This window comes from Liolophura sinensis, chromosome 8, assembly GCF_032854445.1.
Source record: "Liolophura sinensis isolate JHLJ2023 chromosome 8, CUHK_Ljap_v2, whole genome shotgun sequence".
Taxonomy (NCBI): Eukaryota; Metazoa; Mollusca; class Polyplacophora; order Chitonida; family Chitonidae; genus Liolophura; species Liolophura sinensis.
In genome coordinates this window covers 4,814,593-4,828,065 of record NC_088302.1, presented here as the reverse complement: position 1 = coordinate 4,828,065, position 13,473 = coordinate 4,814,593, and the positions used below count along the sequence as shown (strand labels likewise).

Below are 13,473 nucleotides of genomic sequence, written 5' to 3'. Positions count from 1 at the left end.
TGGGTGGAGGGAACACCAGTGCCTGGATTAAAGTCACTTATAGGACAGTGGCTAGGTGTATGGGTGGAGGAAATACTAGTGCCTGGATTAAAGTCACTTATATGACAGTGGCTAGGCGTATGGGTGGAGGAAACACCAGTGCCTGGATTAAAGTCACTTACATGACAGTGGCTAGGCGTATGGGTGGAGGGAACACTAGTGCCTGGATTAAAGTCACTTACATGACAGTGGCTAGGCGTATGGGTGGAGGGAACACTAGTGCCTGGATTAAAGTCACTTACATGACAGTGGCTAGGCGTATGGGTGGAGGGAACACTAGTGCCTGGATGAAAGTCACTTATATGATAGTGGCTAGGTGTATGGGTGGAGGGAACACCAGTGCCTGGATGAAAGTCACTTATATGATAGTGGCTAGGTGTATGGGTGGAGGGAACACCAGTGCCTGGATGAAAGTCACTTATATGACAGTGGCTAGGTGTATGGGTGGAGGGAACACTAGTGCCTGGATTAAAGTCACTTACATGACAGTGGCTAGGCGTATGGGTGGAGGGAACACTAGTGCCTGGATGAAAGTCACTTATATGATAGTGGCTAGGTGTATGGGTGGAGGGAACACCAGTGCCTGGATGAAAGTCACTTATATGATAGTGGCTAGGTGTATGGGTGGAGGGAACACCAGTGCCTGGATGAAAGTCACTTATATGACAGTGGCTAGGTGTATGGGTGGAGGGAACACTAGTGCCTGGATGAAAGTCACTTATATGACAGTGGCTAGGTGTATGGGTGGAGGGAACACTAGTGCCTGGATGAAAGTCACTTATATGATAGTGGCTAGGTGTATGGGTGGAGGGAACACTAGTGCCTGGATGAAAGTCACTTATATGATAGTGGCTAGGTGTATGGGTGGAGGGAACACTAGTGCCTGGATTAAAGTCACTTACATGACAGTGGCTAGGTGTATGGGTGGAGGGAACACTAGTGCCTGGATGAAAGTCACTTATATGATAGTGGCTAGGTGTATGGGTGGAGGGAACACTAGTGCCTGGATGAAAGTCACTTACATGACAGTGGCTAGGTGTATGGGTGGAGGGAACACCAGTGCCTGGATGAAAGTCACTTATATGATAGTGGCTAGGCGTATGGGTGGAGGGAACACTAGTGCCTGGATTAAAGTCACTTACATGACAGTGGCTAGGTGTATGGGTGGAGGGAACACTAGTGCCTGGATTAAAGTCACCTACATGACAGTGGCTAGGTGTATGGGTGGAGGGAACACTAGTGCCTGGATTAAAGTCCCTTACATGACAGTGGCTAGGCGTATGGGTGGAGGGAACACTAGTGCCTGGATTAAAGTCACTTACATGACAGTGGCTAGGCATATGGGTGGAGGGAACACTAGTGCCTGGATGAAAGTCACTTATATGATAGTGGCTAGGTGTATGGGTGGAGGGAACACTAGTGCCTGGATGAAAGTCACTTACATGACAGTGGCTAGGTGTATGGGTGGAGGGAACACTAGTGCCTGGATGAAAGTCACTTACATGACAGTGGCTAGGTGTATGGGTGGAGGGAACACCAGTGCCTGGATGAAAGTCACTTACATGACAGTGGCTAGGCGTATGGGTGGAGGGAACACTAGTGCCTGGATGAAAGTCACTTATATGACAGTGGCTAGGTGTATGGGTGGAGGGAACACTAGTGCCTGGATGAAAGTCACTTATATGACAGTGGCTAGGTGTATGGGTGGAGGGAACACTAGTGCCTGGATGAAAGTCACTTATATGATAGTGGCTAGGTGTATGGGTGGAGGGAACACTAGTGCCTGGATGAAAGTCACTTATATGATAGTGGCTAGGTGTATGGGTGGAGGGAACACTAGTGCCTGGATGAAAGTCACTTATATGATAGTGGCTAGGTGTATGGGTGGAGGGAACACTAGTGCCTGGATGAAAGTCACTTATATGATAGTGGCTAGGTGTATGGGTGGAGGGAACACTAGTGCCTGGATGAAAGTCACTTACATGACAGTGGCTAGGTGTATGGGTGGAGGGAACACTAGTGCCTGGATTAAAGTCACTTATATGACAGTGGCTAGGTGTATGGGTGGAGGGAACACTAGTGCCTGGATTAAAGTCACTTACATGACAGTGGCTAGGTGTATGGGTGGAGGGAACACCAGTGCCTGGATGAAAGTCACTTACATGACAGTGGCTAGGTGTATGGGTGGAGGGAACACTAGTGCCTGGATTAAAGTCACTTATATGATAGTGGCTAGGTGTATGGGTGGGGGGAACACTAGTGCCTGGATGAAAGTCACTTACATGACAGTGGCTAGGTGTATGGGTGGAGGGAACACCAGTGCCTGGATGAAAGTCACTTACATGACAGTGGCTAGGTGTATGGGTGGAGGGAACACCAGTGCCTGGATGAATGTCACTTACATGACAGTGGCTAGGTGTATGGGTGGAGGGAACACCAGTGCCTGGATGAAAGTCACTTACATGACAGTGGCTAGGTGTATGGGTGGAGGGAACACTAGTGCCTGGATGAAAGTCACTTACATGACAGTGGCTAGGCGTATGGGTGGAGGGAACACTAGTGCCTGGATGAAAGTCACTTACATGACAGTGGCTAGGTGTATGGGTGGAGGGAACACTAGTGCCTGGATGAAAGTCACTTACATGACAGTGGCTAGGTGTATGGGTGGAGGGAACACTAGTGCCTGGATGAAAGTCACTTACATGACAGTGGCTAGGTGTATGGGTGGAGGGAACACTAGTGCCTGGATGAAAGTCACTTACATGACAGTGGCTAGGTGTATGGGTGGAGGGAACACTAGTGCCTGGATGAAAGTCACTTACATGACAGTGGCTAGGTGTATGGGTGGAGGGAACACTAGTGCCTGGATGAAAGTCACTTACATGACAGTGGCTAGGTGTATGGGTGGAGGGAACACTAGTGCCTGGATGAAAGTCACTTACATGACAGTGGCTAGGTGTATGGGTGGAGGGAACACTAGTGCCTGGATGAAAGTCACTTACATGACAGTGGCTAGGTGTATGGGTGGAGGGAACACCAGTGCCTGGATGAAAGTCACTTACATGACAGTGGCTAGGCGTATGGGTGGAGGGAACACTAGTGCCTGGATGAAAGTCACTTATATGATAGTGGCTAGGTGTATGGGTGGAGGGAACACTAGTGCCTGGATTAAACCAACACCTGCTTTGAGCATGTCATGTTGAATCTTTTCATTACACTCTCAAATATAAAGTTATGTTTTGGATACCTGGTTTTTAGAAAAGTACTTGTAACTGTTAAATTTTGTACAGAGCAAATTTCTCACATTGAGCTATGTGATGATAAGCAGGATGTTATAGATGTCATATGGCATGTCAGCAAGGGCCTGACTTTTAGACTCATAATCTTTTACATGCTTACATGTGTGTCGGCAGCCTTGTTGTAAAACTGTCATATTTCGAACTTGAATTCTAAGGAGTTACTCCCCTTTTGAAAGTAGTAGGGGGCCGAGGGATATTTCTGTGTTTAGTAAATTTTTTTTTATAGTGACCAAAAAGAGACTTGTTTCTAATTATACTATTGTAATTTTACAGGTTTAACTCATTTTAAGGTATAATATTTAACTCGTATCTTCGAGTAACATTTAATACAGTAATTTATTATTTTTCCTGCAGTGTTGTTCGTGAGAGAGGTGATTTCGGGGCAGTTCGGGTGTTTTGGGAGCTGACCAGGAATACAACTGAGTCAGCTATTGGTCAGGAAGATGATTTTGTCCAGTTGACAGGCTCCGTGACCTTTGACACATCTGAAACTCGTGCCACTATCAACCTTGTTCCCATAGCAGATAACATACCTGAGATGAGTGAATTCTTCATCCTGACCCTTATTAATGTCTCAGGTATGATATACTGTTTGTAGGGGATTGTCCACATAAATTGTATTCTGTGACTGACATGTGTGACGCAAACTTACACCTATCGTTTGAGTTAAGCTTCATACGATAGTAAAAAGTTGCTGCTCAGTCAGACTGTACTCCACAAAGTTTACTTAATGATGCATTGAACAAGGACGAATTTTCAAACATTTAATGTTTGTTTTTTCAGTCGTATATTTTATTGTGGAACTTGTAAACATTGTATGGTTATTTCAGGTAGGTTTGTATTATAATAACTCATATCATGTGACAGGTGGAATAGGTGATGTATTTGGTCGCCTTGGCAACCCTGACTTTTTGGGGGCCTCCGTTGAGATACTGCCCAGTGACGACCCTAATGGACTGTTCCGTTTCCGCGGTGACCTCCTGGAGGTGAGAGTAGCAGAAGATTACCTGGCTGGGGAGGAGGAGTCCAGCAGAGGGCAGATGGTAGTGGAGAGGCTGCAGGGGACGTATGGGCAGGTGTCTGTAAGTATAAGTCCTAATGTGTTTCTCTGATTTCAGCTTCTGAAGAAAAAGCTTAATTTTGACGTTGATTTGGTAGAAACATCCAAAAATATAAGCTACTCCTTTTTATTGATGACAATTCTATTGTGTTCTGTACATAGTGCTGTGTTTGCAGTACTGTAACTCTATATAATGTGGCTTTACAGATTGTCACATTTTATGTTTTTGGAAAATAGATAAGGTACTCTATAAATAGTGATGTACTCTATAAATAATGCTCTTACTGTAGGTGGTGATGTTTTTGCAGACATAATGGTGTATTTGCAGGTCATCAAGTCATCAAGTTTATTGAAATTATACATGATATATGGTACCCCAGATAGTGGTGTGTTTGCAAATCATCAGTCAGCTGTTATGTGAAAGGAATTATATGAATTATTATATGCTAGACAGTGTTATCTTTTACAATGCAGCTGTGGTTAATCTGGTCGTGTTTAATGACATTACCTTGTTAACTATTAATTCCTGTTCAGATCCTGTGGGAGGTTGCCTCCCCTGCCAGTGAAATCTTCGCTCATGGGACCTCCTGTTTCTGGGGACAAAGGTACAATGTGCAGCCTACACCAGATAAACAACGCTCTGGTTCGGGAACTATACCGTATTTCTTAAACGGAAGTCAGAGTGAGTAAAGACTTCTCATTTTAGTTTCTATACAAAGAAGGAATTTACCAGCTTGTATCAAATATTTGTTTCAGCTTTTGTTAAAAAAGTTTTTTCTCCCTGGAGCAAACTATTTTAAATAAATGCGAAAACATAAACAAATCTAATTTTTATGACTGTGAGAAAAAATTTTCTGCTGCTTTGCAATGGTATGTTTTCTTTAACTAAACAACAGTCACCCTTTATACTTAACTTATTTGCTGTTTTGCTCCAGCAAAATTCAGAATAGATCATGAAGACTTAATTGTTAACAGTAACAATAATCATGATTTTCCTGTTTGCAGATTCACTGGTATCCATCCCTGTGGATCGCCAACCTTTGCCCTCTGACCTCCAGGCTGGGTTCACCATCAGCGTCTGGCTCATCCCTTTCTCAGACACGGACTCCTTCATCCTGTCCAAGACCTCCCCAGATGGACTCACCTTCTACTATAGCCTCAAACTGAGGACAAACGTACTCTCTACCTCTCTGGAGTTCCAGTACTCTGCTGTAGGACAGGTAATAACCAAATTGTGTTTGTTTGTTTGTTTAATGTTGCTTTAATTTTTGTTTTGGTGTTATCACAAAAAAATGTTTTATGTATTAGTAAAATACATGCAATGTATCAAATTGTTTACTAGCTTTCATAAACTGTTGCATAGTGTTGATACACATGTTGGTAGGAGTGTGCCCACTGTCATCTTTCACCTTAGCCCATTCTATGTTAACATATCATCTGACTGGGAGAACTAAATTAAAGTTGCAAATGTTTTAGATTCTTGTACATCACTGCAAAGAAAATGGTGGTTGACCATGTTTTGTTTGTCAGTGATTACTTCTTGCAGACTATAATATAGGTGAAATTTCTACATTCTTAACAAATATATTTATTTATTTGTTTGTTGCTTAATGCCATACTTCCATGAACAATCTAAATGAGATGAATTTATGTTGATGGTTTCCAAAAAAGGGTGGATCAAACAGTTTTTTTAATAGAGGAAGTCTGAATATGTCATGGTGTAATACAAAACTTGGTTGTTTTGTCAACCCTTGGGTTATGTTCTGAATAAATAACATACCAAATATAAAACTTAGAGTGTGATAACTTGTGTTTTATCAGATAAATCAGGTGACTGTGGCATTGACAACAACAAACATCCAGAATGGTAACTGGCACAATGTTGTTGTTGCTGTTGGGTCAGGTGCAGCTAGTTTTTACCTGGACGGGAATTTGATTGTTAACAGGTAAGTCACAGTTTTGAAAACAACATTCAACAATCAGATTTGAACATGACTCACTTGTATTATGATTGATTTGTAATCTTCTCTAATAATTCACAGAATCAAGTTGGCATGTATACGCTACCATTGCTTCTGAAATTTTTTTTTTAAACTTGAAACTTAGCCATACTTGTATACTGTTGTATACTTGTATAATATTGAATACTGGTATCATTAAGCTTGATCACAGTCAGAAATACTGTCCGTGAGATACAAGTAGTAATATATTACTCTTTCTTAGGCCATTCCCACCAGATTCCTAGCTTCTCAGCACCACCTGCACATCATCTTACCCCTGTGCACCTGAACTCATGATTTTATTTTTCCAGAAATTGTCACAAAACTGAGATAGTCATAAAAGATATCTGAAATAACAATGATAAAGAATGAAAATTTGCCCCATCATCCATATTTTCCAGAATACTTGATTAGGAAACAAGAATCAAGTGTCATTGGCCTCAAGTAATAGAGAACCGCCGAGAGCCAGCTTTTTTCTAATCACAACATATATGTATATATACTAACTTGCTTGCTGAACTTTTCAGGACACTGGTGCCCGCCGCACTACTGGACAAGGAGGGTGGCCAGCTGTTAGTGGGCTCCCCCATTGCTAGTAACACCAAGTTTATTGGACACATCCAGGACTTTCAGATTATTGGCAAGCCACTGTCATCCAGGTAATCTCCATGCTCTTGTGTGTCTTCACCACATGCTTGTAAAAAGCTTTATATCTTTGAGGGTTGTTGACATGTACAGTTTTGAGCACAAGAACTACTGTGACATAAATTAAGAGGCTCATTATGAAGGTTACCCAGTATGCTGGTAAATTTTGTAAACATCTGCACTGTTTTTTACCGTTAAAGGTGGTAAGACATGAGGATAACACCTTTATTATTCCAGCAGAATTATGTGATATGCGTCGATTCAGAATTACATTTAAATCACGGGAATCCAGATTTCGTCGCATTTTATTGTGAACTTTATTGTTCTAGTTAATTTTCCTGAGTGACTTTCTCTGAAAATAAGATAGTCCATTTAATTTATCCTAGTAAATTAGGCATTTACAGTGCATCTCAACTTGGGTGAGCAGTTAAATATTAAAAGAGTATATAAGCCTATATTTACCTCAGCGACATGTGAGGTTTGATGTTTCTAGCCTGAAGTACATTAAAAAATAGTTCAGATTCAAAAATTCTATTATTAATTTCAGTGTCATCTAAGAGACATCCAAATTTGGGTGATTTAAGTCAAGTGTTTAAGCCAATGTAGTTTTTTTATTTAATTACTGTTTGTTTCTGTTCATGTCAGTTCTTAATGATTTTGTACGTGTATTTGTTGTCTTGTCAGTGAGGTGTTAGAGCGCTATCAGCAAGCCATGGAGACTGACTTATCTCCCTTGTCAGGAACAGTCCAGTTTGGAGAGGGAGTACGTGAGGCAGACCTGGTGATCTCATCAGTACAGGATAACCTGTCCGAGCCAGAGGAATCCTTCATGATCCGATTGGTCAGTGTCCGTGGGGGCGGAAGGATTGATGTGAACAACTCCGTGGCAACCGTCACAGGTGAGGCAATTCATGTAACTTTCTTGACCGATGCAAGTTTGAGCTAGAAAAGTTCTTTCCTTGTTTGTTGTTACATATTAAATGCTCCACTCCATACAAAACATATATCAGTAAAATATCGGGGACAAATATTAATCATGATATATTTTCAGTCATTACTGGTCCTTGTAAGCATGTTTAGCTCAGCTGTTGAGCCGAGCTCAGTTGCATAGAAACTACTCTATACTAAGTTTTTCAGGAGCACGCAAGTTTTTTGGCCTTTGAGGCTATCTTATAATAACAACATATACTTGTGACATTTCACTACTAAAATGTTGAAAAAGATGCTAACATTGACAATAGTATGTTAAAACTGTAAAAAAAAACAGTGTAAAAACAAGTTTTGTGCTTAGATTAAATCAATCTGAAAGTGACCTCCCTTCTCGCTCTGCAGTTTTGAAGAGTGACAATGCCAATGGACTGTTTGGATTTGATGGAGACTGTGAGGGTGTGGGTGCCACTCCTGAGGATCAGGTCTTCTCCTGTCTGGTAGAACGTCTCCTTGGTGACAGCGGTCAGGTGACAGTCACATGGTCTGTTGTTGTGGAGGGTCAGCCTATCAGTAACACTCTGACAGGAGACTTTACAAACACGACTGGTAACATAAGTTTTGTACCAGGACAGAAAACACAGGTATTAATGATTTCCTTTCAGGATCAACTGTCTGATATCATTTCATGTTTAATTTTTCTTGTAATGATAGCTACCCTCACTCCTTCATCTCATTGGTCCTTCCTTTGAGTACCAGTGAGTCAATGAATTACTCTATTGTTTCCCACCAATATGCCGAATATATCTGTACATTACATGTGTGAAAGTACGTCAGTAACTTGCTGTTAAGGTTGCTGGTAAAATTCTTCAGAGTGGAAATCAATAACAATGAAATAAACAGATGAATAAATTAAAGTTTCACATCCAGCTTCAGCTTATAAAGTTGGTTGTATTTGATTTATTTAGATATTCGGTGTTTTACACTGTACTCAAGAATATTTCACTTTTAAGACCCCTGCCAGCGTTGTGGTGGGAGGAAACCAGACAGAACCAAAATAGGTTGTAGGCAGTCAGTCATTTATTGTGGTAATATATTATTTGACTTTGATTATTCCAGCTTCTGAACCTGACAGTGTTGGATGACCTTGAGCCAGAGATGGCAGAGAACTACGAGGTTGTGCTGACCGAGGCATTACCTGGGGATGGTCAGCACAGTTCCACCCCGACCAGCGGGGCCAGTATCAACCCAAACAGCAGCCGTGCCCTGGTGGTCATCCAGGAGAATGATCACCCCTATGGCCTGCTACAGTTCTCATCCTCCCCCACCCCGCCATCCCCGACTGACCCCATCATTAGGCCTGCTACAAGCCCCCCAGAGGTAAACTACTAACAAAATTTGCTTGTGTTCCAGCAAAATTTTCAATCAGTTGTCACATGTCTATATGGTTTTGGCAACCTGCGGATGGCCGTGGCTTTCCCCCGGACTCTGCTCGGTTTCCACCCACTATAATGCTGGCCTCCGTCATATAAGTGAAATACTCTTGAGTACGGCGTAAAACACAAATCAAATAAATAAATAAATAAATATATGGTTTTGGAAATGAAAAAAACTTTTGTGAAGTCATTGACAAGTAAAGTGATTCACAAAACCCACTTTCAAATTCAACCATTTGTCTGCGTTTTATTGAAATAAATTGAAAAAAAAAAAAAAACTCTTGCAACTTGTTTTGTGTTCTTTCACTTCATTGATGTTTGGATATATGTGGCTGGTTGCGGTCATGTTCAGGCAAGTTTTACACATAGTTGCCACTACATGTAAGCTTCATTGAGATTTGGACAGTAAGTGCTTCTTCCAAGAAACTAAAGCCTGATTCTGCTGGTTAATTGTTCACAGACTTTGATGTCACATACCTGTGTGTACATGTGTAAAATCCTAGTTTCTACCTATCCACCTGACAGGTTCACACCTCAGAGGAAGCCGGGAGTGTGGAGCTGATTGTGGTCAGGGCCCAGGGGTCAGTGGGCAGGGTGTCTGTCGAGTGGAGGGCAGAAGATGGAACAGCCGTCAGCTCAGGGAGCTCTCCAGACTATGAGGTAATTTTGGATGACAGTTTCCTAATGCCATAGACAGAGCTCCATATTTATGATTGGAGTGAAAAAACAGGAAAAATTTTAATTTTTTTTTTGTTTTGCAGGCTGTAATGGTCTGATTGTTCACTCTAGGTGTACATTATCTCAGAATCTTGCTCCCCATGCTGGATTTTTGAAAAACAATTGCTTTATTGTCTGAAATGATCTTTATTCATGTACATGGGGGTGAATACAAACTCCAGTGTAGTATAGAGCTTACACAGCTTTTGTTAGGTTCTACAAGATTCACCTATACAGGTGTCTTTCATGATGATGTCTCCTTCCCTAGGATCTGCCCCACGGGCAAGTTTCCAGAGTTCAGAGTTTGTGGGGCGTTTGCCTTACAGACTTAGTCATGTCAGCCTCACAGGCAAAGTTAGAGAATGCAGGGCTCAGAATTCCTGACATAGATAGCTAATGAAGAGTTCAAAAGTTTCTGGCATCTGCCTCACAGATACCCTAATTCTTTTTATTTTTGGGACAGATATTAGCGGTGTTGAAAGTAGAATATCACATTTCTTTACCAGCCTTATTGGAAAAGTAAAGATGTGAATATGTTCATGAGACGGTTTAACCATGTGAGAAAAAAGATTCAGTATCTTTTAAAAATATATTCAAAAAACTCAATATTCCTGCTATAGTTACATATTTATTGACTAAAATGAGCAGATCAGGTGCCCTAAAAATTAGAAGAAATAGGGTAGCTAATGGAGAGTTCAGAGTGTCCTGGCGTCTGCCTCACAGATAGCTCATGGAGAGTTCAGAGTGCCCTGGCGTCTGCCTCACACACAAAGTTGTAGCGGAGGATACAGAGTTCATCGTTCCACAGATGGTCATCCTTACCGGCGACAACCATACACTGAGCGGCCTCTTCATCAGGCTCCCCGGGTGCCCACTTTATAAATGAGAATGGTTTCAGGAAGAGCTGAGCTGTCCACATCCACTGTTTTGTTTTGCTGACAAATGACCCGCTGGTCCACCAACCAGCAGCATCATTATACTCTGTGGAATCAAAGCACAAGGACAGGCATGTGAATTATCATTAAACTTTTATGTGACTCAAGTGAAGACATCTGGTTTTGTAAAATATCTACCTTGATGATTGAAGCTTTAAGATATATGTAAGACCAAGGAAAGTAAATTTTGCTTCATTGACATGCAGGACAGTATATACAAGAGATGTATTTATAGATATGTAAACCATTGTAGAGAAGAAACATTTCATATATAGGGAAGTATATAAATGCATATAAACCTTTATAATGCTTAAATATTCGTACATGCGGGGAGGAAATTAGTTTTGGAAAGTATTTGTGGTTTTAATGAAGTACAGTGTTTAAAGTTGTGAGAAATATTCTTGTACCAGACCATACTCTAGACTAAAGATATTGACCAGAAAAAAATTTATACAAACTTTAAGACTCTAAAGTTTTTAAACACTACCCATAAAAACTAATGTCAAATATAAACGATTCTGGACATTGAAACAGGCTGTTTATTTATGACAAGGAAAATAATGGAGACTATTTTATTTTGTTTATGTAAAGTATAATCCAGAATATTTAGAGGTGCTTAGATAAACAGTGTCCTTAAATATGGAACCATTTACTTTTGTTGTTCTTGATAAAATAGATAAAACATTTACCATTGTTATTCTTGATAGAATATGTAAAATATTTACCTTAGTTATTCTTGATAAAATAGGTGAAATATTTACCTTATTCTTAGAAAAATAGGTGAAACATTTACCTTTGTTACTCTTGATAAAAGAGGTTAAACATTTACCTTTGTTACTCTTACCTTTGTTACTCTTGATAAAAAAGGTGAAACATTTACCTTTGTTACTCTTGATAAAATTGGTGAAACATTTACCTTTGTTACTCTTGATAAAATAGGTGAAACATTTACCTTTGTTACTCTTGATAAAATAGGGGAAACATTTACCTTTGTTACTCTTGATAAAATAGGTGAAACATATACCTTTGTTATTCTTGATAAAGTAGGTGAAACATTTACCTTTGTTATTCTTGATGAAATATGTGACAATGAAATGTTCCCTGGTAGTTCCCAGGGACACCAGGTCACTATCGAAGGCAGCACAGTAATCCTTGGCTTCATACCAGCTCATGTCAAATGAGGAAAACATGTAACATGAGGGCCAGTTGTCAATGGAGATGAAACCAGTGGGACATTTCTTTGGCGGTTTCTCTTTGTTCAGCTTTAGAGACTCCACAAGGTCATCAACCTGCCGTTCGATCCGCCGAACACCTCGTAACATCCGCACGGATAGTTGGTCAATTGACTTCAAAATTTTCTTTTCAAACTTGGTGGCACCCTTATAGCTGTCATCCTCATCATTGTTATTGGAATTGTCAGATCGCCTTGCACGATGAGATGTAGTGTGGTGAGCTTCACCCCACAGCTGAACATTTTGACACTGGCCATGGTTGTTCGTGTCAGGTTTAAGATGCAGTTTGTACTCACAAGAGTCCATTTTCAAAATGCAGTCCATTTTGTAGTCACTTGCCACTATTTGCAAAACAGCAAGCAGCAAAAGGCACATTAAACTTTGCAACATTTTCTCTTTTTGTGTGGAGCTTCCTTCAGAAATAAAGCTAAACTGAAGGTACATGTATTATGAACATGTATTGAGCACAGGTGTTCTATCTATCTCTCCATTACACGTAGAGACGATGAATTCTGACTTCTCCACAATTATTCACACTACATTCTGGTGCCAGTACAACAAAGCTTCGCAGAACTTTTATCCTGTAATGGTCTAATGTGCTTAGACTCACAAAACTTCTCGGTAAATCTAATTAGGTGTAACAGCCTTGCAGAAGTGTCTGCGCTACCTGTTCGTTATGACCCTTGTCCGTGTAGTATAGACACCTGCAATGAAATGCTTGTATATGAGTAATAATATGGCAGGCGTGTTTAATCCTTGCTGTATGTAGCTGGCTGATCTGGCAGGGGTTTATTATTGTTACTGCTGCACCCTCATTAGCACATCAATGCTCAGGCAGAGGAAGTACACAGGTGGCTCTGGATAGGGGGTGAAAAACTTGCTGGGTGTCCTTTGTGGAAGGAATAATATAGGTGGGGAAAGGACAAGAACGCGGTGTTTTTTCAAACTGGGTAACTTGTTTGTGTTGCTGTAATAAATATGTGTCCATGTATATGAGTAAAACAGTTGTACATCTCCTGTCCATTCAGTATCACACCAGTATATATATTAAGTTGGGACTAGATACAACTATTCTTTGTCAGTATAGGTCAGGTTGATCAGATTTATTTCTGCTTTTATGAGCAATGATTATAGCTTCAGTGAAAGAATAGGTTTTGTAAGAATTGCCATCATGATGGTACAC

General features: G+C 40.7%; 2 protein-coding genes across 2 annotated transcripts in view; one reads left to right on the top strand and one right to left on the bottom strand.

Annotated features, from left to right (window-relative positions):
• LOC135472451 (adhesion G-protein coupled receptor V1-like) overlaps window positions 1–13,473 on the top strand; it is a 113,780-nt gene that overhangs the window by 21,836 nt on the left and 78,471 nt on the right. Inside the window, exons 19-28 of the mRNA XM_064751967.1 lie at window positions 3,693–3,916; window positions 4,206–4,420; window positions 4,933–5,080; window positions 5,404–5,618; window positions 6,220–6,344; window positions 6,926–7,057; window positions 7,728–7,942; window positions 8,376–8,614; window positions 9,090–9,350; window positions 9,932–10,066. Of these exons, the coding sequence (XP_064608037.1) occupies window positions 3,693–3,916; window positions 4,206–4,420; window positions 4,933–5,080; window positions 5,404–5,618; window positions 6,220–6,344; window positions 6,926–7,057; window positions 7,728–7,942; window positions 8,376–8,614; window positions 9,090–9,350; window positions 9,932–10,066 (1,909 nt within the window). The remainder of the gene's footprint in view (window positions 1–3,692; window positions 3,917–4,205; window positions 4,421–4,932; window positions 5,081–5,403; window positions 5,619–6,219; window positions 6,345–6,925; window positions 7,058–7,727; window positions 7,943–8,375; window positions 8,615–9,089; window positions 9,351–9,931; window positions 10,067–13,473) is intronic.
• Window positions 10,389–12,403, bottom strand: LOC135472251 (perlucin-like). The gene is made up of 2 exons (XM_064751664.1): window positions 12,119–12,403; window positions 10,389–11,104 (listed from the first exon to the last, which is right to left on the bottom strand). Exons 1-2 carry the CDS (start codon window positions 12,378–12,380, stop codon window positions 10,863–10,865), a joined length of 504 nt encoding a protein of 167 aa, XP_064607734.1. The 5' UTR covers window positions 12,381–12,403; the 3' UTR covers window positions 10,389–10,862.